This window comes from Lynx canadensis, chromosome E2 (assembly GCF_007474595.2).
Source record: "Lynx canadensis isolate LIC74 chromosome E2, mLynCan4.pri.v2, whole genome shotgun sequence".
In the NCBI taxonomy this organism is placed as follows: Eukaryota; Metazoa; Chordata; class Mammalia; order Carnivora; family Felidae; genus Lynx; species Lynx canadensis.
In genome coordinates, this window is record NC_044317.1 from 55,468,420 (window position 1) to 55,493,800 (window position 25,381).

The 25,381-nt window shown below is 43.8% G+C and overlaps 1 protein-coding gene across 1 annotated transcript; it reads left to right on the forward strand.

Annotated features, from left to right (window-relative positions):
* The first annotated feature begins 23,701 nt into the window (after positions 1-23,701).
* LOC115503286 (vomeronasal type-1 receptor 4-like) lies at positions 23,702-24,998 on the forward strand. The gene has a single exon (XM_030299419.1). The coding sequence runs from the start codon at positions 23,827-23,829 to the stop codon at positions 24,769-24,771; it is 945 nt and encodes a 314-aa protein (XP_030155279.1). The 5' UTR covers positions 23,702-23,826; the 3' UTR covers positions 24,772-24,998.
* Positions 24,999-25,381: the final 383 nt, after the last annotated feature.

The window sequence follows — 25,381 nt, forward strand, 5'->3', positions numbered from 1 at the left end:
ATGAGGGTGAGCTCTCCTGAATGAGAACATTGACCTCGTAAAAATGACCCCAGAGCTTTCATTGAACCCTTCCACCAAGAGAGTACACAGTGATAGGATGGCTATATACGAGCAGGAAGTGGGCACAGGATATGATAGTTAACACTTCCCGGGTGATCGTCAGGGGAAGCCAACAATGACAACCACTTTGCCGAACACTGCCTCTCAAAGTGTTATGTGTATGTGAATCTGCATTTCTGTTGAAACAGAGTCTACAGGAGAACCCTACTCTAAGAGATTGAGATACAGCTGCGGTCCGACCGGTGAATTAGCATTTTCAACAGAGTCTCTGGTGGTGCTGCTGCTTCTCTCCCCAGAACTCTGTTTCCACAGCATCCCCCACCCAATCCCCCTTTCGGTAGCACTAGAGAGAGCAAGCAGAGCACACCTGACCCTCTTACTCGCTAACGTCCCATCTCAACACAGATGCTGTGGGTTCCTCACATGTAGCAAATGAAGAGGAAGGAACAGAACCAGCACAGGTGATTCCCGTGGGGACGGAGGGGCTGCTAGAGGGAAAGTCTGAGGACCCTCCAGGGGAGCCTGAGCGCGCAGTTGCACGTGGCAGGTCCTAGGAGGGGGTTGGCCTTCTTGGGCGGCCTCTGCGCAGGCGCGAGCTCGGGGATGGGCGTGTGGGCGTGGCTACGGCCTCGTTGCGCCTGCGCGCCTGCCCGGCAGGGTCAGGTGAGCGTTGAGCTCCCGCAGACGCCCTTGGCCCTTGCAGATGAGGAACTGGCTTAGAGCTGCGGCTTCTCCTCCTGGAAGGTGAGTTCTCAGGGAGTGTGGGCTGGCGGTGGCCTGGGGGTGCTTGCGGGCCCCAGGGAGGCACGGGACCGCGTGCTGAGGGCAGCTCGGCTCTGGGCTCACGGCTGCCCGGAGCCTGCCCGCGACAGGCGTGTGTCAGGGTCGCGTGAGAGGGACAGATGCGCACTAGAGTCTGGTGGCGCTTTTAACCGTGTGTCTTCGGTGACGGGTCCCAGTACCCGGTGCTGCCCTCGAGGGCGTCTAGGTTGGAATGGAGGAAGGATTTGGGTTCCCGGGTGGGGGTGGGGTCGAGGGGAGTTGCGACGTTCGCCCTTTGGTGCGCACGCACGAGGTCCTGGGCTGCAAGGGAGTGGAATGAGCGAGTTCCAGGACCCACCTGGAGAGGAGAGAGCGCGTGTCAGTGCCACGATGGGTTTTGTGCTTCCATTTGAGGCTGCAGGTAGAGCGGAATATGAGCCCCGGTCAGTGAGCTTGGGTTGAAATGATCTTGTGGGGGTGGTCGAGGGGTCCAGATGGTGGGGGATCAGGTGTGGACTGGAGGTCCTGAGCGTGACGGGGGCAGGGTGGGCCGGAGACTTGGGCATAATGCGAGGTGGGTGAGGGGGCGCGTGTAGCAGGACGTCTGGTTGTGTGCGGGGCTGAGCCACCCGGTGTGCAGGCGCCGGCGCAAGTGTGGGCCGAGCAGCGAGCACGCCGCTTCTAGCACTCGTGATCCACGTGGCAAGTGCAAGCGCTCGGGCCCAGACGCTGCCGGAGGAGAGCCGAGCTGCCAGCCACGTGCAGAGGCCGGACCTCCAGGGCCTCCACGCGGCCACCTCGCTTGACTCGTGTCTTCACCTGGACCCGCGTGCTTCTGGAGGAGTGGCGCGATGTCCCGGCGTAAGTCTTGAAAATTGCACTCCACGTTGCCCGCCGATTCTTCTCACGGTCGGATTTGTCTCAGAGATTCTCGCAGCGCACACGTGAAGGTATTTTCATCCCAGATTTGTTTGAAAACGAACAAGTGGAAGTATTTTAAACGGGCAACGATAGATGTTTGAATTATGTGTGTAAGGGACTGAAGCCTTTGGAACTGTTAACCTGAAATGTATATTCGATGACATACAAAGATATCTTTAACCCATATAAATTTTTTTTTTCAATGCTTTTTATTTATTTTTGGGACAGAGAGAGACAGAGCATGAACGGGGGAGGGGCAGAGAGAGAGGGAGACACAGAATCGGAAACAGGCTCCAGGCTCCGAGCCATCAGCCCAGAGCCTGACGCGGGGCTCGAACTCACGGACCGCGAGATCGTGACCTGGGTGAAGTCGGACGCTTAACCGACTGCGCCACCCAGGCGCCCCTCTTTAACCCATATAAATAAAAGCGGTTATAACACAGCCTTTAGAGAGTGTCAGCTTATTGTCACCTTTTGAGTGCAATATATGTATCCTAAGCTGTTATATATTCACAACAAACGGTTAAGCGTTGATTTCACTGGGCTATAGGACCACAGGCGGTTTTTTCCTCACTTAGTGATAGTTTCTCGTGTTAATAAAGTGTATTGGTTAAGATCAAGTTTAAAAGTATAATCATTTTTGTTCTCAGGTACTTTTAATTATATTCTACCTCTTTCAAATGTTACATATGGTAATGTGTTCATTCTCTACAAAGCATTGTAGTTAAATCATCCCTCTAAGAATAAGGTAGGTTGAATATTTAGATTGTCAGAATAGCACAATTTAATGGTCCTTTTCCAAAAGTTTTCATTAAGTGATTTATAGAAACGTTTAGCATTATACAACATTGATTCTTGACTAGGGACAATTTGGCCCCCTCCTCCTCTGTCTGTGATCATTTGGCCATATTCAGTGATCTTTATTTCTTGGCACGAGTGAGGCGTAGGTTGCTTTGCCACATAGGGAGTGCAATTAGAGATACTGGTAAACATCCTACTCTGCGCAGGCCAGCTCCACCACAGAGAAGTATCTGGGTCAAAGGTCAGTAGTGCCAGGGTTGAGAAACAATGGTCCAAAAGTCTGATGATTTTTCTTCTATAAACTTCTCATTCTCGGGGGGGAGGAAGATAGAAGCGTGGAATTTGTGGAAGAAAGGATGAAACCTGTGAGGTTGAATTGCAGCTGGAAATTCCAGTGTGAAATTGTTTTGTTTTTAATATAAATTGTCAAGTTGACTAACAGACAATGTTATACAGTGTGCTCTTGGTTTTAGGGTAGATTCCCATGGTTCATCACTTACATACAACACCCAGTGCTCATCCCAACAAATGCCCTGCTCAATGTCCATCACCCATTTTCCCCTCTCCCCTACCCACCATCCACCCTCAGTTTGTTCTCTGTATTTAAGAGTCTCTTATGGTTTCCCTCCCTCTCCATTTGAAACTGTTTTTTCCCCTTCCCTTCTCCCATGGTCTTCTGTTAAGTTTCTCAAATTTCATATATGAGTGAAAACATATGATATATGTCTTTCTCTGATTGACTTATTTCACTTAGCATAATACTCTCCAGTTCCATCCACATTGCTGCAAATGGCAGGGTTTCGTTCTTTCTCATTGCCAAGTAGTATTCCATTGTATATATAAACCACATCTTCTTTATCCATTCATCAGTTGATGGACGTTTAGGCTCTTTCCATAATTTGACTACTGTTGAAAGCACTGCTATAAACATTGGGGTACATGTGCCCCTACGAATCAGCACTCCTGTATCCTTTGGATAAATTCCTAGCAGTGCTATTGCTGGCTTGTAGGGTAGTTCTAGTTGTAATTTTTTGACGAACCTCCACACTGTTTTCCAGAGTGGCTGCACCAGTTTGCATTCCCACCAGCAGTGCAAGAGGGTTCCCATTTCTCCACATCCTCTCCAGTATCTGTAGTCTCCTGATTTGTTCATTTTAGCCACTCTGACTGGCGTGAGATGATATCTGAGTGTGGTTTTGATTTGTATTTCCCTGATGAGGAGCGACGTTGAGCATCTTTTCATGTGCCTGTTGGCCATCCGGATGTCTTCTTTGGAAAAGTGTCATCTATTCATGTCTCCTGCCCATTTCTTCACAGGCTTTTTAGTTTTTGGGTGTTGAATTTGGTACATTCTTTATAGATTTTGGATACTAACCCTTTATCCGATATGCCATTTGCAAATATCTTTTCCCATTCTGTTGGTTGCCTTCTGGTTTTGTTGATTATTTCCTCTGCAGTACAGAAGATTTTTATCTTGATGAGGTCCCAATAGTTCATTTTTGCTTTTAATTTCCTTGCCTTTGGAGATGTGTTGAACAAGAAATTGCTGCGGCTGAGGTCAAAGAGGTTGTTGCCTGTTTTCTCCTTTAAGGTTTTTGATGGTTTCCTGTCTCACATTTAGGTCTTTTATCCATTTTGAGTTTATTTTTGTATATGGTGTAACAAAGTGGTCTAGTTTCATTCTTCTGCATGTTGCTGTCCAGTTCTCCCAGCACTATTTGCTAAACAGACTGTCTTTTTTCCATTGGATGCTCTTTCCTGCTTTGTCAAAAATTAGTTGGCTGTACATTTGTGGGTCCAATTCTGGGTTCTCTGTTTTATTCCATTGGTCTATGTGTCTGTTTTTGTGCCAATACCATACTGTCTTGATGATTACAGCTTTGTAATCGAGGTTAAAGTCTGGGATTGTGGTGCCTCCTGCTTTGGTTTTCTTTTTCAACATTACTTTGGCTCTTCGAGTCTTTTTTGGATCCATACAAATTTTAGGATCGTTTGTTGTATCTTTGTGAAGAATGGCGGTGCAATTTTGATTGGGATTGCATTGGATGTGTAGATTGCTTTGGATAGTATTAACATTTTAACAATACTTATTCTTGCAATCCATGAGCATGGAATGTTTTTCCATTTCTTTGTGTCTTCTTCAAATAACTTTGTAAGTTTTCTATAGTTTTCAGCATACAGATCTTTTACATCTTTGGCTAGTTTTATTCCTATGTATTTTATGGTTCTTGGTGCAATTATAAATGGGATCTATTTCTTGATTTCTCTTTCTGTTGCTTCATTATTGGTGCAACCATTTTCTCTACATCGATTTTGTACCCTGCAACTTTGTTGAATTCATGTGTCAGTTCTAGCAGCTTTATGGTTAGAGTCTTTCAGGTTTTCTATGTAGAGTATCATGTCATGCAAGAAGTGAAAGTTTGACTTCTTCTTTGCCAATTTTGGTGCCTTTTATTTTATTTTGTTGTCTGACTGCTGAGGCTGGGACTTCCAATACTATGTTAAACAACAGTGGTGAGAGTGGACATCCCTCTCATGTTCCTGATCTCATGGGGAAGGTTGTCAGTTTTTCCCCATTGACGATGATACTAGCTTTGGGCTTTTCATATGCGGTTTTTATGATGTTTAGGTAAGTTCCTTCTATTCCTATTTTCTTGAGGGCTTTTATTAAGAAAGGATGCTGTATTTTGTCAAATGCTTTTTCTGCATCGATTGACAGGATCATATGGTTCTTATCCTTTCTTTCATTAATGCAGTGTATCACATTGATTTGCAAATATTGAGCCAGCCCTGCAGCCCAGGAATGAATCCCCCTTGATCATGGTGAATAATTCTTTTTATATGCTTTTGATTTTGATTTGCTAGTATCTTGTTGAGAATTTTTGCATCCGTCTTCATCAAGGATATTGGCCTGTAATTCCCCTTTTTTGTGGGGTCTCTGTCTGGTTTGGAAATCAAAGTAATGCTGGCTTAGTAGAATGAGTCTGGAAGCTTTCCTTCTGTTTTTATTTCTTGGAACAGTTTGAGAAGAATAAGAATTAACTCTGCTTTAAATTTCTGGTAGAATTTCCCTGGGAAGCCATCTGGCCCAGGACTCTTATTTGATGGGAGATTTTTGATAACCGATTCAGTTTCTTCACTGGTTATGGGTCTGTTCAAATTTTCTGTTTCTTCCCGTTTGATTTTGGTAGTGTGTGGGTATCTAGGAATTTATCCATTTCTTCCAGGTTGTCCGATTTGTTGGCATGTAATTTTTTATAGTATTCCTTGATGATTTCTTGTATTTCTGAGGGGTTGGTTGTGATTAGTCCAATGTCATTCATGGTTTTATCTATTTCGGTCCTCTCTCTTTTCTTCTTGAGAAGTCTGGCTAGGGGTCTATCAAGTTTGTTTTTTCAAAAAGCCTGCTCTTAGTTTCATTGATCTGTTCTACTGTTGTTTTGGGTTCTATATTGTTTATTTCTGCTCTAATCTTTATTAGTTCTCTTCTTCTGCTGGCCTTGGGGTTTCTTTGCTGTTCTGCTTCTAGTTCCTTTAGGTGTGTTGTAAAATTTTGTATTTGGGATTTTTCTTGTTTCTTGAGATAGGCCTGGATTGCAGTGTATTTTCCTCCCAGGACTGCCTTTGCTGCATCCCAAAGGGTTTGGACTATTGTGTTCATTTTCATTTGTTTCTGTATATTTTTTCATTTCTTCTTTAATTGCCTGGTTGACTCATTCATTCTTCAGTAGAATGTTCTTTAACCTCCATGCATTTAGAGGTTTTCCAAACTTTTTCCTGTGGTTGATTTCAAGTGTCATAGCATTGTGATCTGAAAATGCATGGTATGACCTCAATTCTTTTATATTTATTGAGGGCTGTTTTATGATCCAGTATGTGATCTGTCTTGGAAAATGTTCCATGTGCACTCGAGAAGAATGTGTATTCTGCTGCTTTTGGATGAACAGTTCTGAATATATCTGTCAAGTCCATCTGGTCCGGTGTATCATTCAGGGCCATTGTTTCCTTATTGACTTTCTGCCTAGATGATCTGTCCATTGCCGCAAGTGGAGTATTAAAGTCACCTGCAATTACTGTACTCTTATCAATAAGATTGCTTATGTTTGTGATTGTTTTATATATTTGGGTACTGCCGAATTAGGTGCATAAACATTTATAATTGTTAGCTCTTCTTGATTGTTAGGCCCCGTAATTATGAAATGATGCCCTTCTTCATCTATTGTTACAGCCTTTAGTTTAAAATCTAAGTAAGTATTGATACTGATACTGATACAAGTATGACTATTCCAGCTTCCTTTTGACTTCCAGTAGAATGATAGATGGTTCTCTATCCCCTCATTTTCAATCTGAAGGTGTCCTCAGTTCTAAAATGGATCTCTTGTAGACAGCAAATAGATGGATCTTGGTTTTTTTTTTTATTGATTCTGATACCCTGTGTCTTTTGATTGGAGCATTTAGTCCATTTACATTCAGCATTCTTATTGAAAGATACCGATTTGGTGTCATTGTGTTATCTGTAGGTTTCATGCTTGTAGTGATGTCTCTGTTCTTTATGGTCTTTGCAGTGTTCCACTCACAGAGTCCCCCTTAGGGTCTCTTACAGGGCTGGTTTAGTGGTCATGAACTCCTTCAGTTTTTGTCTGGGAAGGCCTTTATCTCTCCTTTTATTCTGAATGACAGCCTTGCTGGATAAAGGATGCTTGACTGCATATTTTTTGTATTCAATACACTGAATATTTCCTGCCACTCCCTTCTGGTCTGCCAAGTTTCAGTAGATAGGTTTGCTACTACCCTTATGTGTCTACCCTTGTAAGGTTAAGGCCCATTTGTCCCTAGCTCCTTTCAGAATTCTCGCCTTATCTTTGTATTTTGCCAGTTTCACTATGGTATGTCATGGAGAAGATCAATTCCTATTATGTCTGAAGAGAGTTCTCTGTGCCTCCTGGACTTCAATGTTTGTTTCCTTCCCCAGATTGGAGAAGTTCTCAGCTATGATTTATTCCAGTAAACCTTCTGCTCCTTTCTGTCTTTTCTTCTTCTTCTGGAACTCCTATGGTTTAGATATTATTACATTTCATTGAATCACTTAGATCTCTAATTCTCTCCTCGTGGTCTAGAATTTTGTTTTTAATCTCTTTTTCACAGTCTCATCTTTTTCTATAAGCTTATCTTCTATTTCACTTATTCTCCCCTCTGCCTCTTCATTCCTTGCTGTCACCATATCTAGTTTATTTTTCACCTCATTTACACCATTTCTTAATTCATCGTGACTTTATTTTTTTTAATTTTTAAATATTTATTTTTGAGAGATAGAGACAGAGCATGAATGGGGGAGAGGCAGAGAGAGAGACCAGAATCTGAAACAGCCTCCAGGCTCTGAGCTGTCAGCACAGAGCCCAATGCGGGGCTCAAACTCGGGAACAGGGAGATCATGACCTAGGCCTAATTGGACACTTAACCAACTGAATCTCCCAGATGCCCCATCATGACGATTTTTTAGTTCCTTAATCTCTGCAGTAGTAGATTCTCTGCTGTATTTTATGCTTTTTTCAAGCCCAGCGATTAATCTTATGACTATTATTCTAAATTCTTGATCAGATATATTGTTTATATCTAGTTTTGAGCAGTTCTTCAGCTGTCATTTCTTCCTGGAATTTCTTTTGAGGAGAATTCTTCTGTTTCTTCATTTGGCTAGTTTTCTGTTCCTTATGTGCTTTAAAAGCTTGTTATGTGTCCTGCACCTGCAAGCACTACTATATTAAAGACAGGTCGTACCCTGTCCAGGGCCTGGCCCTTCAGGAGGTGTTTTTTTTGGAGAGTGTTACTTGCTCCCTGTTGTTGTGACTGTGGTTGCCTTATCTCCCTACTTGTAGTGATGTTGTGGACCCTCCACCGGGTGTGCTTTGATTTGTTCATTGAAGTAACCTTGGGTGAAAAAATTTTTTGAAGGAAAAAAAGGGGGGGGGTGGTGGTAGAAGAGGCCTTATACCGTGCAAAGGGAGAAATGACAGGGATGGGGAAAAAGAAAAGAAAATTGACTGGGCAGAGAAATTATATGGCTTAATCCAAAGAGAGAGAGAGAGAGAGAGAAATAAAGGAGGTATAGAGCAGGTGTAAAGAGAATGGATTAAATATGTCTGCTTAAACAAACCAACAACCAGAATAACCAGACTAGAGAAGGGATGAAATAAGAAAAGGAAGGAAAAAAAAATGTATACGTATACATATATGTATGTGTACATATACATATATATGTGCATATATACGTATATATGTATACACATATATATATTTATATGTGTGTGTGTATATAATAAGAATTGCCCAAGAATTAAATCAGAAAATGCAAAACTGCTGGGTGCCTTGGAAACAGTGGCAGCATGAGTCTGGAGGAGGGGCTGTCTGGTTGGGCCCTGTCAATCCGGCTCCAGTAGATGCCCAGTTACCAGATGCGGAGGGGCGTGGCTTGGTGTGGGCGGGTCCTGCCTCCACTGTGGGTCCACTGTCCCTTCCCTGAGGTCCCTCCTTGGTGAGGGGGAGAAAAATGGCGACACCCAGTGACTACTCCACAGACCGGGTGTCCCAAAGCACCCTGTTCAGACCGTCCTTACTGTGAGGCGGCATGAATGAGGCGGTTTGTCCTGCTCCACCGACTCCCACTCCTGCCTGGCACTTGACTGGCATTCAAACCCCGATGTCTTAAGGGGTCCCGCTCCGTGTACCCCAGTTCTGGAGAATTGCCACTCTGCGCTGCAGATATATGGCTTCTGGCTGGTGGGCACAGGCAGTCTTTGTCTTTGAGCGGCTATATGCCTTCTTCCCACAACACTCTAGGGAGGGGATCGCTTTCTCCCACTGCAGACTGTGCCTCTGAACTAGTTAACCCATCGCGGGGGCTGGCTGCCCTCCTCCCCAGGTGTGTGATCCAGGCAGCAGGCCCCAGTCCGGAGGAAGCCCTGCAGTTAGAGATTAGATCCTTTTCTGGGTTTTTTGTTTTGTTTTGTTTTGTTTTTTTGATTCCCAGTCTGTGGTTTTTCTCTTGTCCAAATACAATCCTACCCTTTCACAGCCTCTCTTTCTCTTCCCTTTGTCTCTTCGCAGAAGGGGATCCTCCCCTTTGTGCCCATGCCACCCGTTTTCTCTCTCCCAGTTCACAATCGTGCACCTATGGCTCGGCAGGTTGTCCCCATGGGCCCCTGGAGATGTCTCTGTCACTCTGCAGCCGGACTCTTGGAATTCAAAGTCCTCTGGTCTCAACACTGATGTGTTTGAGGGACGAAGGAACTTCAGGTTTCCCTACTTCTCCACTACTTTGGATTCTCTCCCAAGATTCTGTTTTTTTTTTTTTTAAATATGTCCTTATTTAACGAAATTAGAGGACTCTTTGAAAAAGTGGCTTAATACGAGCTAGGGAAGGGAGAGTATGAGATGAGTGTTCAATGTGTTGTTGATTCAGAAAGTAAAGAAATGCAGTATATGCTAGATTATGGGGGCAGGAGGAAATAGAAATTACAGCTGCCTGTAGTGCAAGTCGGGGTGCCCATCCCTTGTGCAGTCACAATCTTCATGTAAGTTTTGATTCCCCAAATATTTAATTCCTAATGCCTAGTGTTGACCAGAAGTGTTACAGATAATAAACAAACGGTTAATGCATATTGTGTATTCTATATATTATATAGTATATTCTTATGATACAGTAAGCTAGGCAAAAGAAAATGGTATTAGAAAAATCCTAAGGAAAAATACATGTGCAATACTCTTGTGTAAAAATTCCACGCATAAGAGGACCCACACACTTCAGACCCGAGTTATTCAGGGGTCAGCTGTACCCCTTAATGGGTGCTAGGTTTCCCTGCAGGAGGATGAAGTAGGTAGTGGCGATGGTTACACAACATTGCGAATGTGTGAAATTCTGCAAAGGGTGCCCTCTCAAATCATGGTGCATTTACATTCTGTATGTTTTATCTCAATGATAACAAACAAAGCTTGATGGGATGTAGCCATGGTAAAGAACATCTCAGTGGACAAATTTGGAATAATTTGAGCCTGGAAAAATATATATTAATATATGAGTGCAAATGGGAAGGAATTCTTGAATCTATTGTAATAACAACAATGGGGAAAGGTAAAAGGAAAGCCTTTCTTTACACAGAAATGCTAATTAATGCACATATAAAAGATAGTAGAATGTTAGAATGACTGACCTGCAACCATTATCTGATAATTAATTCAGACAGAAAAAAATCAGTTGATGCTAAAATATTTAGACTAAAAGGTAAGTTGTTCAAGCAATCTTAAAAGTATCGCTTCAGCAATTACTTAATGAACAGGGAAAAAGCACTGCTAAAATGATCAGGTCTGGGGGCGTCTGGATGGCTCATTCAGCTAAGCATCTGACTTCAGCTCAGGGCATGATGTCACAATTTAGGAGTTCAAGCCCCACATCCGGCTCAGTGCTGACAGCTCACAGCCTGGATCCTGCTTTGGACCCTGCGTCTCCCTCCCTCTCTGCCCTTCCCCCACTCGCACTCTGTCTCTCTCTCTCTCTCTCTCTCTCTCTCAAAAATAAGCATTAAAAAATTAAAAAAATAAAATGATCAGGTCTTGTAGATGGTGTTATAACTACATAGTCAAACTTAATCAGCAGTAATAGAAAATCCTCCTAGCCTTGGCCTCTGAGGTGATGGCCTCTGAAGCTCCCACTGTCCTCTCTGTGTAGAAGTTCCACTCCAGTGTTGTACCTGAGGCTGAAGTTGAGGCACACAATCAGAGAAATCCACACTTAAGGACATTCCACAATCAATGGGTGTGCATTCTTCAAAACTGTCAGAATCACTGAAGACAGAAAAGTGGTAACTGATCTATATTTAAGAAATGAGAAAGTCAAAACAGCAAATGTAGTATTTGTACCGTGACTGAATCCCAGATTTCTGAGATTCATTCATTCATTGTATTCTCAGATTTATTCATTGTATCACTGGGGGAAATGTGTATATGGCTCCTGTATTAAATGATGGTATAACAGCAGTGTGAATTTGTTAATTGTGACAGTTTGTTGGGGATAGATAAAATAACCTTGACCTTAGGGATCAGATGTTCAGATATTAGAGGCAGAGTGTCAAGATATTCATGAAATAATTCTTCACCCTGCAAAATCTCAGTCAAGTGAAGAAGAACATGTGATGAAATAGTAATGTTTGTTGAATCTCAAGAATAGTAGATCGAATTTTTGTAGATCTAAATTTTTCAGAAAGAAAACTAACCATTCAATGAAAGGTGGGGGCATCCACATACCCTACTTGCTGGGATATGACATTTTCCAGGCATTTGCAGGAGCAGTTTATGAATTGTGTACCCACAGTGAGAAGGTGCAGTCATGGTGGTGAAGCAATCCCCTGTCCCAAAACCGCGGGGATAATCCATATGTGCAGAAATCAGTGTGACCAACTGCCCCCATGTCACGATGTGTGCTGTAGTGGACACTGAACTTTTTAAAATTATGTAAAACAAAGTTCCAAAAAAGATGATTCGGTAATACTCCTTGTAGAATAAATTGTGGTTTTTCAAGTAACGTGATAAATCTGTTTGTATTGGCACATAATAACTGCTTCCTAGAGCCCTGGTTGAGGAGCAGTTTGATTGGAAAGTAAGTCCAGTATGATGATATATATGAAACATTGAACCAGAAGAGAATAATGGTGTGTGCATATGTCTCACATTTATGCAATTTCAGACTCTACCCAGTGTGCTCTGAAATTACATAAAGGGAGAATAAGCATAAATCTGAAAAAGAAATGTTACACCCAGAGATCAAAATACTATCAGTTGTGGGGTAATTCCCGAGAATATATTTTACTATTATATATGTATAGTAGATTTCTGTTTTGAATTTAGCAGCTTTGAGCAACACTCGTTTATTTTCTTACATTGTCAGCAGGTCATAAGATCAAGAGCCAGGCTGTTACCTGGAGCCTCTGGGGTTAAATTTCTTTTTTTTTTTTTTTTTTTTTTTTCAGTTTTCCTTTATTTTGAGAGAGAGAGAGAGAGAGAGAGAGAGAGAGACAGATATCACATACTCGAGTGGGGAAGGGGCAGAGACAGAGGGAGCGAGAGAGTTCTAAGCAGGCTCCAAAATGTCAGATCACATCCTGATGCTTGACGTCATGATCTGAGCTGAAATCAAGTATTGGATGCTTAACTGATGGGGCCACCCAGGTGCCCCTGGGGTTAAGTTTCTTTGAGGGTGATTTATGTTAGCAGAATTTATTTTTTTCCAGAAATCATTTTTAAAAATGATTTCCAGGGTGCCTGTGTTGCTTAGCCAATTGAACGTCCTGGGATCAAGCCCTGTGTTGGGCTCCACGTTGAGTGTGGACCCTGCTTAGGATTCTCTCTCTCTCTCTCTCTCCCTCTCTCTCTCTCTCTCTCTCTCTCTCTCTGTGTGTGTGTGTGTGTGTGTCCCCTTTCTCTCTCTAAAATTAAAAAGAACTAAAATGAAAATAAGTAAAAAAATAATAAAAATGATTTACATGTAGCCCCTCCACCTTGAAAGCCAGAATCAGCATGCTGCCTCCCTCCCTGTTCTCCCTCTCTTTCCCTGTCTCTATCTCTTGACTGCTTTTGTTCTTTAAGGTCCATATGATTTTTTGGATCCACATAGATGATCCAGGGTAGTCCACCTCATTTAAAGTCCAGTGATGGGGGCGCCTGGGTGGCTCAGTCAATTGAGCGTCCGACTTCGGCTCAGGTCGTGATCTTGCGGTCTGTGAGTTCAAGCCCCGCTGTCAGCACAGAGCCTGGAGCCTGTTTTAGATTCTGTGTCTCCATCTCTCTCTCTGACCCTCCCCCATTCATGCTCTGTCTCTCTCTGTCTCAAAAATAAATAAACGTTAAAAAAAAAATAAAGTCCGGTGATTATAGTGCTTGCTTTGGCAACACATATACTAAAATGGGGGTGACTCAGAAAAGATTAGCACAGACCTCATGCACAGACTGGCATGCACATTCGTGAAGCATTCCATCTATTTGTTTATTCCTTAAACGTCAAATCATTGTGGACAATTAATTTTGAATAAAGACCTGACTAAAGGAAATAAAATAAAGCTGGATGATTATGAACCATAATTACATCTGCAAAGTCTCTTTTACCATGTGATGCAAGATAACCAAGGGTATATCACCTGCGTGTGGAGCTCTTCTTAACTCTGTGTGATCCCAGTGATTACACATGGGATGATTTCATGCAAGGAACAAAGTGCTTAATATTTTTCCATTCTCCTTTGTTAGATTCATTTCATATGTAAAGCATATATGTCAGTTTAGAAATACAATACGGAAAGAGTCTTTGATCACGTCGTCTTGAGTCAGAAAAGTTGTAGCAGACGTGAGTATTAGGAAGGGACCGAGCATGGCAACCGTTTCCAACGCTGAGTGCTCAGTAGCAGGAAACAGGCAGTCCCAACAGTCTCTCGTGGTCATTCCCTCTAAGAACTGGATTTCAGTGATGAGACTGACATGGTGGAGTGTTCACACAGCATCCTACCTGTGGTCCTACTGTGCGTTAACGGTTTTACAGGGAAATTTTGCATAGGTCCCTATACCAACAGGTCCATGAGAAACGGAGTCCCTTGTCAATGAGGTTGTAAAGGAATGCAGCGAATGCATGTAATTTCCCACCTGCCCCTGTGACCTCCATGCCCACAATTTCCATACTGCCCATCTTTCTACCACTATAGCCTCTTGTCCTCTACCCCTCCCCCCCCCCTTACAAGTCCTTCTCCATCCCAGTACTTTAGCCTGTCCCTCCAACCCCTGGGCCTGTGCGTGCTCCCACCCACTTCCACCTGAACCTTCAAGACTTCCCCAGCTCCATTGTGCACCCATTTTTAATTCCATTTCTCGTGTCTATACCCTGCACTATTCCAGGGACCTCTGTCCTATCATCACCTGCACATCGTCCATCCCTGTTGACCTGTATTGAATTTCATCCGGGGCAGAAGCCGATGACTGCAGCCCAGTGCCCATATCCTCCATGGCCCATCTTCGCCCTAAGTTCTTGGGTGCTGTCCGCTCCCTGTGTACCCCATACACACCCCAACATTACCCCTTTTCCTGAGTCCCTTTAAAACAATTTTTTAGTGTTTATTTTTGAGGAGGAGAGAGAGAGAGGGAGGGAGGGAGAGGGGTAGAGAGAGGGAGACACAGAATCCAAAGCAGGCGGCTCCAGGCTCTGAGGCGTCAGCACAGAGCCCAATGTGGGGCTCCAACTCACGGACCATGAGATCATGACCTGAGGCTGAAGTCTGATGCTTAACCGACTGAGCCAACCAGGCGCCCTTCCTGAGTCCCTTAATCTTTTCATTCCCCTTCTCTTCCCAGCTGACTTCATCACCCACACGCATTTTGTGTCCTTGAGAGCATTATCTCCCCACAAAGGTTTCAGCTCCCTTTCCACCCTCTCTGTCTCTGTCTTGGGCCACTAACCACATCCAGTGCATCCGTACTTCATTAATACAGTGTGTCATATTTGTGTGTGTGTGTGTGTCTTTTATACTCTCTTGACCCTATTACCAGGTTCCAGCTACAGGGCAGTCACTTCCCCCAGCTGAGCAGCTGACCACGTCCGTGTCTCAGTCCCTTCTGTAACTGGGCCCTCACACACTCTGGCCACTTTGCAGCAGCTGTGACCACCCTGTGGCAGGTACTAGACAACCAGGGACAGCCTTTCTGCTCTGGAACTTGTGATATTAGCCAGTCAGCTAGTCCGCTGGGAAGCCTTGAAAAGTAGCTCACTTCATTCCGCTTCCTCACATAAGCTGCTCCTCCAGCTTTAGCTTGTCACCCCGTCCCCATGTGCATCCCGTAGCGTGGACCCACCTGGCAGCCTTCGACCCTGTGCAGCTGCTGGTCAAAAAAGAGTTCTGCCTTTCGCACTCTCAACAATAGCCAAATTATGGAAAGAGCCTAAATGTCCATCAACTGACGAATGGATAAAGAAATTGTGGTTTATATACACAATGGAGTACTACCTGGCAATGAGAAAGAATGAAATATGGCCCTATGTAGCAACGTGGATGGAACTGGAGAGTGTGATGCTAAGTGAAATAAGCCATACAGAGAAAGACAGATACCATATGTTTTCACTCTTATGTGGATCCTGAGAAACTTAACAGAAACCCATGGGGGAGGGGGAGGAAAAAAAAAGAGGTTAGAGTGGAAGAGAGCCAAAGCATAAGAGACTCTTAAAAACTGAGAACAAACTGAGGGTTGATGGGGGGTGAGAGAGAGGGAAGGGTGGGTGATGGGTATTGAGGAGGGCACCTTTTGGGATGAGCACAGGGTGTTGTATGGAAACCAATTTGACAATAAATTTCATATATTGAAAAAAAGAGTTCTGCCTTTCATCGCTGCAAGGGTCATAGTGGTTTGTGTCCCCCATCAAATGGCTTTCATCCCACAAAATGTTCCCTTCCTACCGTGTGTTTCTTTAGCCCCATGTGCTCATGAATTGTCGGGGCCTTTACCCAGCCCCGCCCTTTGCTCACTTTTGCTGATTATGCCCTCTCCACCAATTCCACTTTATTCTTATGACTGTCATACCCCCAGACTGATGTGTGTTACACCCTGAACATCTCACACACTCTGTCCCCTCGTGCCCTTAAGTCGTGCAGTGCTCTTGAAACATACTGCACCCTTTAACTCCTGTGTGCCTTTTATTCTCTGTCCTCACTCACCTCTCACTTTGTGTACTCTTGTTAGGAACGGAATTGTGTGCACCTGAATTCATATGTTGAGGCTGTAATCCCTTGAACTTGGAGGTGGGGGCTTCAAAGAGATAATGAGGTTAAGTGAGGCTATTAAAGTGGAAATAGTACAGTGTGACTGGTGTCCTTACAAGAAGGACCTCCGGACACACAGACCCCAGGGAAGCAGATGTGCATGGGCAGAACAAGGCCATGTGAGCACACGGAGACGGGGGCTGGCTGGAAGCCAAGGAGAGAGGCCTCAGAAGAAGCCAGCCCTGCTGACACCTCTGTCTTGGGTTCGTGGCTTGAGGAACTCTGAGGAAATAGGTTTCTGTGGTTTACACCACCAGCCTGGGATATTTTGTCATGGCAGCTTTAGCAGAGTAAACCCCCACCCATGTCACCGTGCTGTGTGCATCACCCCTGTTTTATATCTTTGCGCTCTTCCCCCCCAGCCCTTCTTATGCTGCTGTTACGCCCTCATGAACTGCCGCTCAGCACGCCCTGCGTTTCCACAGCCAGAGCTCACAGAACTATTGAAATGCTGGTCATTTAAAACGTCCTTGTGGGGTCTGCAGTTGGAGGCATGCAGGGGCAGACATGGGGGCCCCATTCTTGCATTTTCAGACTCGGACACATGTCTTTGATAAACATATTTAAACAAACATGTTTTTGAGGAGCATACACCTGGTAATTGTGCGAGGGGCTTTGTGAAAGTGAGTAGGCCAGTGGTGTGAGGGTGTGCATTGTGTGTGTGAATGTGTATGTAGTCTCTGTGCACATGAGTGTCTGTGGGCCTGAGACTAAATATGCCAGAATGAGAAAGACTGTATGCAAGTGTGTTTTTTCCATGTGTTTGAGTCGATGAGTGTGCGTAGTGTATGTGCGTGCCTGAGTGTGTAAATGTGCCTGTGTGTGAGCCCGTGTGCTTGCAGAATGGGCTGTCAGCCATCTGGCTCTATTCCTGCGCTGGGAGATTGAGGAGTAGGGGATTTAGTGAGCATTTAGTATCACCAAAATGGTGGTTCGGCTTTGCCCTCACCTCCTGGGAGGGGATCTTCACCCCTTGGAATGCCTTGCTCATATATTTTCTTCGTCTGGGGCGGGACCGTGAGAGGGTCTCACAGGATTTATGATGCGGCCTCGGTCCATGGAGGAGACGCTGGACACTGAAGGCGTCCACCACACTGTGCAAGAACAGGCTAAACGCCGGCCACCCTGACGGTATGTGGCCGAGCTCCAGGAGAAAGTGTGCGCACGTAGGCTTGAGTGACCATCCCTGGTGGCAGTACGCTCTGAATACTGTCAGGTTTCAGTGCTCGGAGAGTAACCCATCCATCACTTCAGAGAGAGAGGACCCTGGAGCTTTCCATTTGGTACTTTCACTGAACTTTGCCCCAAGCATTTCTTCCCTGTTTGACACTCACCTGTATCCTTTCCCTGTAACAAACTATAACAGTGAGTGCAACAGCTCTCAGTGAGTCTGGGCGTCCTTAGGGGGAATTCTGTCAGCTAAGCGTAGTTTTGGGAACCCCAAGCTTCCTTCCACTTGATATCAGAAGTAGGTGTGCTGCTAGGTGGACCGTGGTTCCCCACCTTTCCATATGGATGAAGAACCCTCACAGGGGAATGGACAGTGGACCTTGTTGAGACTGTGTATCTTCGTTAATTGCATGAGCCCCAAGTGCTCCCTCATGAAAAGCATGAGCTCCAAGTGCTCCCTTAATAACAGAGAGGTGTAGAGACCTCTGGTAAGACCTCAGTGCTGTTGAATTAACAGAGCAGCATTGACTTCTCTGATAGAACGGTGGTAGAACCTGCTTGTGAAATCATGGAATCCCGGTACCTGTATTTCTGAGGGTCACTTTGATAAACATCTGTTTTTCTTAGAGGGGTAGATTTTTAGACTTCCTTTGATTGCCAGGGTCAATATTATTATAATGTCGTTCTGATAATATTTGCATATCACGAATCTCAGTATAATTTGTATTTAGTTATAAAAATGAGACCTGGGACACCTGATGGCTCATTCGGTGGAGCATCCAACCCTTGGTTTCAGCTCAGGTCAGGTTCATGGGTTAGGCCCCATGTCTGCCTCTGTGCTGGCAGTGTGGAGCCTGCTTGGGAGTCTCTTTCTCTCCCTCCCTCTCTGCCCCTCCCACCCTCTGTCTGTCTGTCTGTCTGTCTGTCTCTCTCAAAATAAAATAAACTTGAAAAAATGAGTCCCATGATTTCTTCTTTTTACTCAAAAAACATGGGACTGGGGCGCCTGGGTGGCGCAGTCGGTTAAGCGTCCGACTTCAGCCAGGTCACGATCTCGCGGTCCGTGAGTTCGAGCCCCGCGTCGGGCTCTGGGCTGATGGCTCAGAGCCTGGAGCCTGTTTCCGATTCTGTGTCTCCCTCTCTCTCTGCCCCTCCCCTGTTCATGCTCTGTCTCTCTCTGTCCCAAAAATAAATAAAACATTGAAAAAAAAATTTTTTTTAAAACATGGGACTCACCCATGTTTTCTAATATGAATTGTTGGCGTGTTCTCTTTTATATCTCTTTAGATATTCTTGCTGGATTCTGATTTCATGTATTTCCTCAATTCTCACATAATGATGCAGCTTAGAAGACAGAAGACTAAGAATGCCCTAGGTTTTTGGTGGAAGAACTTCTGAGGGAATCGGGGATGCCTGTGAGACACACACACTCGCTGCCAGTCCCTTAGTTGTCTGACATCAGTATTTACTGCTCCTTCCCTGTGAGCCCCTCTCTGCCATCAGGGATCATGAAAAGTAAGAGCCCCTCCTAAAGCAGTCAACAGTCTCTTCGGAGATACTCACAAACTTGTAATTGGATTTGGTAATGCGTCCTGGGAGAAAGTTTTTCAGAAGTATTGTCAGCTACCGAAGGCTGTGCTGTCATTGCCACCACGTGTGAAATGATAATTGCAGTTCTGACGGGAGGGGAGGTCACAGATCACAAAGCCTTATCTCTGGTCTGGCTGCCTCCCTCCGTCACACGTACTGGCTGCTGTGACCTTCACGCTGCGCCCCCATCCTTCAACGTGACGAGTCCAGTGAGTTCTTTCTATGTTAGACTGAGAGGCAGCCCCTGTAAGGAAGGACGTGTGAGTAAGTGTTCGTGTCTGGAAAGGGATCCTGAGGGTCGGGACAGACCAGGGGAAGAGCTGAAGAGGGAGGTGGAGTAGTTCCTTGGGTGTGAGCTGAGCTTGTCGATAGAGGTGAGGACCCCGGACCCTGCACCCACACCCACGCCTGGCGGTTCCTGGTGCCGTTTAATGAAGTCCTCCCTCGGATTGTTACTGATGAAAATGCCAGTGACAAGGAAGGGTCATTTTGAAGGTGCGTAAGGACCATAGTTATGACAGCCATCTGCTATTCACATTATTTTGCAGGAATCATAGGTTGAGTTTTCAGTGTCAGTAGAGGTGTGCCCACAATGCCTTTAGACCTCTAACAGTTTCCAGTTGTCTACAGAAGTAGTGTATATGAATTAGTTTCTAGAATTTTTGTTAAGTTTCTTTTTTTGTATCTCAAGTATATAATGCACTTACTGGAGATAGTAATTGTGCCTGTACTGAAACCATCTGAGGCCTCCTGGCTATGGAAAGATTCCTTTACTTCTTGAAGTTAGAGAAGCAATGTTTAAGGAAATGGTAACTATAATTATGGGTTCCAGAAAACAGCTGTCATGAGTCCATGTATCTTGTCTTATTATCTGTGGTTTAATAATATTCTAACATCATCCCCAAGCTCACAACTCATTTCCTTATGATTTCGACATAAACGAAACACAAGATTCTGTATTCCCAGATTCTCTTCTACTGTCTTTTGTCTTTCACATATGTTGCCTAATATCCGATAGTTTCGCTTATTGTGGGATTTAATGCTTAATCATTTGAACCAGAATTACTAATAACTTAGTTTCTACCTCACACTGTTTAATTACATACCATATATATTTTTTTGCTTCACAGCTCTGGGAACAGGGTAATATTGTCAGATGGTTTATTGGATTGAGTCCACTGTGTTTTCCTTCCTGGAATGACAGCCAATGAGTCTTTCTGCTGAACTCACATTGAGCAAACCCTTCATTCACCAAACCCAGCTAAGACCTTGCAAAGTTTCTTGTAGGATTAACCTAGAGAATAAATTATTAAAGAATAGGGAAACTTTATGAGCGGGTTTGTCAAGGAGAAGAAAAGTAGCATGAAATGAAATGGAAAAGTGTTTTTCAAAAGTAAATACGGGTCTTATTGGAAGACACAGCTGACCTGGATTGTCCGTGGAGCACAGAGTTTCGGACACTGTCGGCTCCAGCCTGCCATGTTCCAGTCTCCATTCGGCCCCTGACCAGTGTGTGAATTTAGGTATGTCCCTTAACTTCTCTGTCTCTGAGTTCTTCTTATCTTTGCAGTGCCTCTGTCATGCAGTGAGGAAAATTTTTAAAATGATTCATATTTACGGCTGTACAGCAGTGACTTACACGTTTTAAGTGCCATGTAAGAGTTATTCATTCCATTCTTGGAAGCCCCTTAACAAAACTAAATTGAAGAAATGTATCTCAGAGAGCATATTGGATTTCAGTTGATATGATCAATCTAGTCCCCACGACATGATCTGGTGCAGGATCCTCTGAGTCTGAAGACAAATACCAGTCACTAGCAACTAGCCCTAGATTTTTGACAATAGGAGTGGTCTCCTTATCTGAGACTTGTTGGAATCCTGGGCATTTTCTCTTCACTGCTCTCATCTCTCATTTTGTTATATAAGATGCAGGTTGTGCTGCACAGATTTGGTTCTAAAACATGTGGTTACAGTTTTTTCTTGGTCATGCCTTTTATAGGTGTCCCCAAGCCAATGGCAGCCTTTAGGCAAAGGATTTCTTCAGTGACTTTTTTTTTTTTTTAATATTTATTTATTTTTGAGAGAGAGAGTGAGACAGAGTGTGAGCAGGGGAGGGCCAGAGAGAGGGAGACACAGAATCAGAAGCAGGCTCCAGGCTCTGAGCTGTTAGCACAGAGACCGACGCGGGGCTCGAACTCACGGACCACAAGATCATGACCTGAGCTGAAGTCGGATGCCCAACTGACTGAGCCACCCAGGCGCCCCTCTTCAGTGACTTTTGAATGTAGATTTGTTTTCTGTCCTCACAGAGCTGGCAGGGTGTGTCCATTGGCACCAGCTTCTCCTTCTGTGTCTCCAGCCATCACAAGCAGCCCCAGGACCTCCAGGTGGGTGGAAATTAAAGTACAGCCTCCCCAGGATTTGGGGGTTTCCATTTTCCTCTGCTGGTTTCTTTTTTTTTCTTTTTTTTTTTTTGTAATTTTTTTAAGGTTTATTCATTTTTTTAGAAACAGAGCACGAGTTGGGGAGGGGTAGAGAGAGAGGGAGACACAGAATCCAAAGCGGGCTCCAGGCTCTGAGCTGTCAGCACAGAGCCCATTATAGGGCTCGAACCCATAAACTGTGAGATCATGACCTGAGCTGAAGTCGGACACTCAACCAGCTGAGCCACCCAGGCACCCCTGGTTTCTTTATATGCTGGTAAATATCCCTTTCCTGTAGGATTTCCAAATGGGGCAACAAACCCATCAGAGAGAACAGAAATTTAGGATTCTGCTCTACTGAATTTTGTGACAAATTTGCAGACTCAGTATTATTACTGTCCCTGAGGCTTCATGTGGGCTCAGATCTGGACCTGTAGATCTGTAAGTTTCTTCCGCATGGACTCCATCAGCAGATTACACACAATCACAGGACAACCTTTTCCAGCCACTCACAGATTTGTGTGTGTGTGTGTGTGTGTGTGTGTGTGTGTGTGTGTGTGTGTGTGTTAGGCATTTTCAAAAATGACAGACACTACACAGGTTGTAAGCACAGAGGTCAGTGGAATTCATGACTGTACACAACACCTAGATCAAGAAAAGAATGCTGTAGTTCTTCAGAAACCCTCTTGCGCCACCTGTCACTACCTCCAAGAATATAATTCTTTTGCATGGATTTATGGGAGTGGAATCTTAGGACATAGGTTTATATCTGCTCTAACATTTAAGAGAGTAGTTCACTTTGCCTGTTTTGTACTTTATGGCATGATCTCTTTCATATTGTCATTTTTCCCCCATTCTATCTGATGTTGTGAATTTATCTCTATTGCTGTATATTACTCCCTCCATTCACGGTATAGGACACTATTGTGTAAATATGAGTCAGTTAATTGATTCATTCTGTTAATGAGCTGGTGGGTAGTTTTTAGTTTGGGGCTGTTATGAGTAATGAGTAGTGCTGGCATACAAACCCTGTGATTGGTCTTTCTGATGATAAATGCACAGATTTCCGTTGAACGCATTTGCAGGAGTAGAATTGTTGGGACACAGTGTTGTATTTGGACAGCTAAAGTGGATACTGCATCGTTTTCCAAATGTGTATACCAGTTTTAACACCTGCCAGCAGTATCTGAGATTCTTCATTAATCTATATCTTTGCCAGAGCCTCGTTATTTCTGTCATTTCCAGTTCATATTTTTCAGTGCTGTTTGGCATTATATTTAGGTAGTGGTTATATTTTGATTTTCCTGTTTACTAAGGTTATTAAATACTTCTACACACGGGGTGCCTGGGTGGCTCGGTTGGTTGAGCATCTGACTTCGGCTCAGGTCGTGATCTCACGGCTTGTGAGTTTGAGCCCCGTGTCGGGCTCTGTGCTGACAGCTCAGAGCCTGGAGCCTGCCTTGGATTCTGTGTCTCCTTCTCTCTCTCTGCCCTTCCCCTGCACGTTCTCTCTCTCTCTCAAAAATGAATAAACATTTAAAAATCTTTAAATACTTTTACATATGTATTATCCACTGAATAACTTCTTTTTAAAATTTCTGTTGGAATGCTTTGCCTATGGTTTATTTTGTTGTGTGGTTTGTAGTAGTTCTTTGTGCTGGTTACAGGTTATATCTCTCTGGGTGTGTGTGTGTGTGTGTGTGTGTGTGTGTGTGTGTGCGCGCGTGCGTGCGTGCTTTGATGAGAACTACCCTTAATTTTGTCTTTTCACCCATATGATTAATGTGTTCTGTGCTATTTAAGAAATATCTTCTTTAAAGTAAGTATTTTCTTATTCTAAGACCATAGAAATATCTTGTTTGGTTTTCTAAAAAAAAAAAAAAAATACACTATTTTTCTTTAAAATTTAGATGAGCAATCCATTGAGAGTTTATCTGTTTTATGACATGGGGAGTGATTGAGGGTCCCTCCATCCTCAGGTACAGCTAGTGAATTTTAGCTTTTTCTGAAAATGTTGTATTTGCATTCATTCCCTTTGCTGTCACTTCTCATTGCTTCCCCCAGGCTAACCACGTCATCTTTCGTGCTGACTTTTCAGTGAAATATACCAGACATCTATTATTCCCATCTCATGAAGTCTTGGCAATCAAACAGAAGCACATAATGAAAGTCACTTTTGGTGTCAGAAATCTTCAGTGAGCCTTTTTGCTCAGAAGAATGATTGTTGCCATAATTTAAAAGTAAGGGTGTTGAATGACAGAATGTCCTACAGGGATTTGATAGTAGGAATAATCTTCTTGTCACAGACCATAGTTGGAATTGTGGAAAATTTCTCTCTTCTTTACCATTATCTGTTCCTTTACCACACTGAATGCAGGGTGAGGTCCACCCATTTGATTCTCAGGCACCTCACTATAGCCAACTCCTTGGTCATTCTCTCTAAAGGAGTCCCCCACACTATGGCATCTTTTGGGTTGAAACATTTTTTCAATGAGTTTGGATGCAAACTTCTTTTCTGTGTTCAGAGGGTGGGCAGGGGAATGTCCATTGGCAGCACCTGCCTCTTGACTGTGTTCCAGACCATTATGATCAGCCCTATGAACTCCTGTTTGAAGGAGTTTAAAGTCAAAGCCCCAAAGTACATTGGCTTCTCCATTTCCCTCTGTTGGATCCAGTTCATGTTTGTAAATTTAGTTTTTCCTCTGTTATATGTGTTTAGCAACCGGAGCATGAAAAACTTCACAAAGAAAGGAGATTTGGGCTACTGTCTTGCTGTAGATCACGACACAATCACAGTTTCCGTATATGCAGTGTTGATAGTACTTCCTGAAGCTTCCTTGTGTGGTCTCACAATCGGGGCCAGCAGCTCCATGGTCTTACTCCTGCACAGACACAAGCAGCGGGTCCAGCACATTCACAGCACTAATGTCACCCCCAGATCCTCTGCTGAGTCCAGAGCCACCCAGAGCATCCTCGTCCTCGTGAGCACCTTTGTGTCTTTCTACTTCATCTCCTCTGTCTTTCATGTTTGCGTTGCTCTTCTTTGTAATCGCAGCTGGTGGCTGGTGAACACCGCTGCCATGATTTCTGTGTGTTTTCCAACTGTCTGCCCCTTTCTGCTTATGGGCCGGAACTCTGCTATATCCAGACTCTGCTTCGCATGGATAACAAATATAACATTTCCTAATCTTATCAGAAATATGTGAAGTGAATGTTTTTCACACCATATTTAGTTCTTGATGCATCACCATCAAAAACTGAGTTCAGGAAGTAGAGGAGAAATGCCATGTCTTTTACATTACACACTTAATGCGCACTGGGCTTTTTCTTCAGCTGGTTGAACGAGGAACCTGCATTTCTGTAGCGGAGGTGAATAAAGCAGCTTGACCTCATAAACTTAATCAAATGGTGTTTACACAAAATTTAATAGACTGGGTCCTAGCTCCTGTGTCAGATTCATAGAGTGGTTGACCAACTGGTTTACATGGGGAAATGTTTTGCCTGGCCATATGTTTTACATGTCCATACTATTGCCTTCTCCAGAATATCGTGTAGTTAAAACAATGCAATATGTAGCCTTTGCAGATTGGATTCTTTCATTTGGCAAGGTGCTTTTAAGGTTCTCCCATGTCTTTTCCTGGCTTGATAGTTCATTTATTTTTAGTGATGAATAATGTGCCATTGTCTAGATATATCACAGCTTTTTTTTTTTTTTTTTAACCATTCACCTACTTGATTACTTCCAAGTTTGGACAGTTAAGCAGAAGTTCTGTAAACATTCATGTGCCCGGTTTTACATGGAAATAAGTTTTCAGC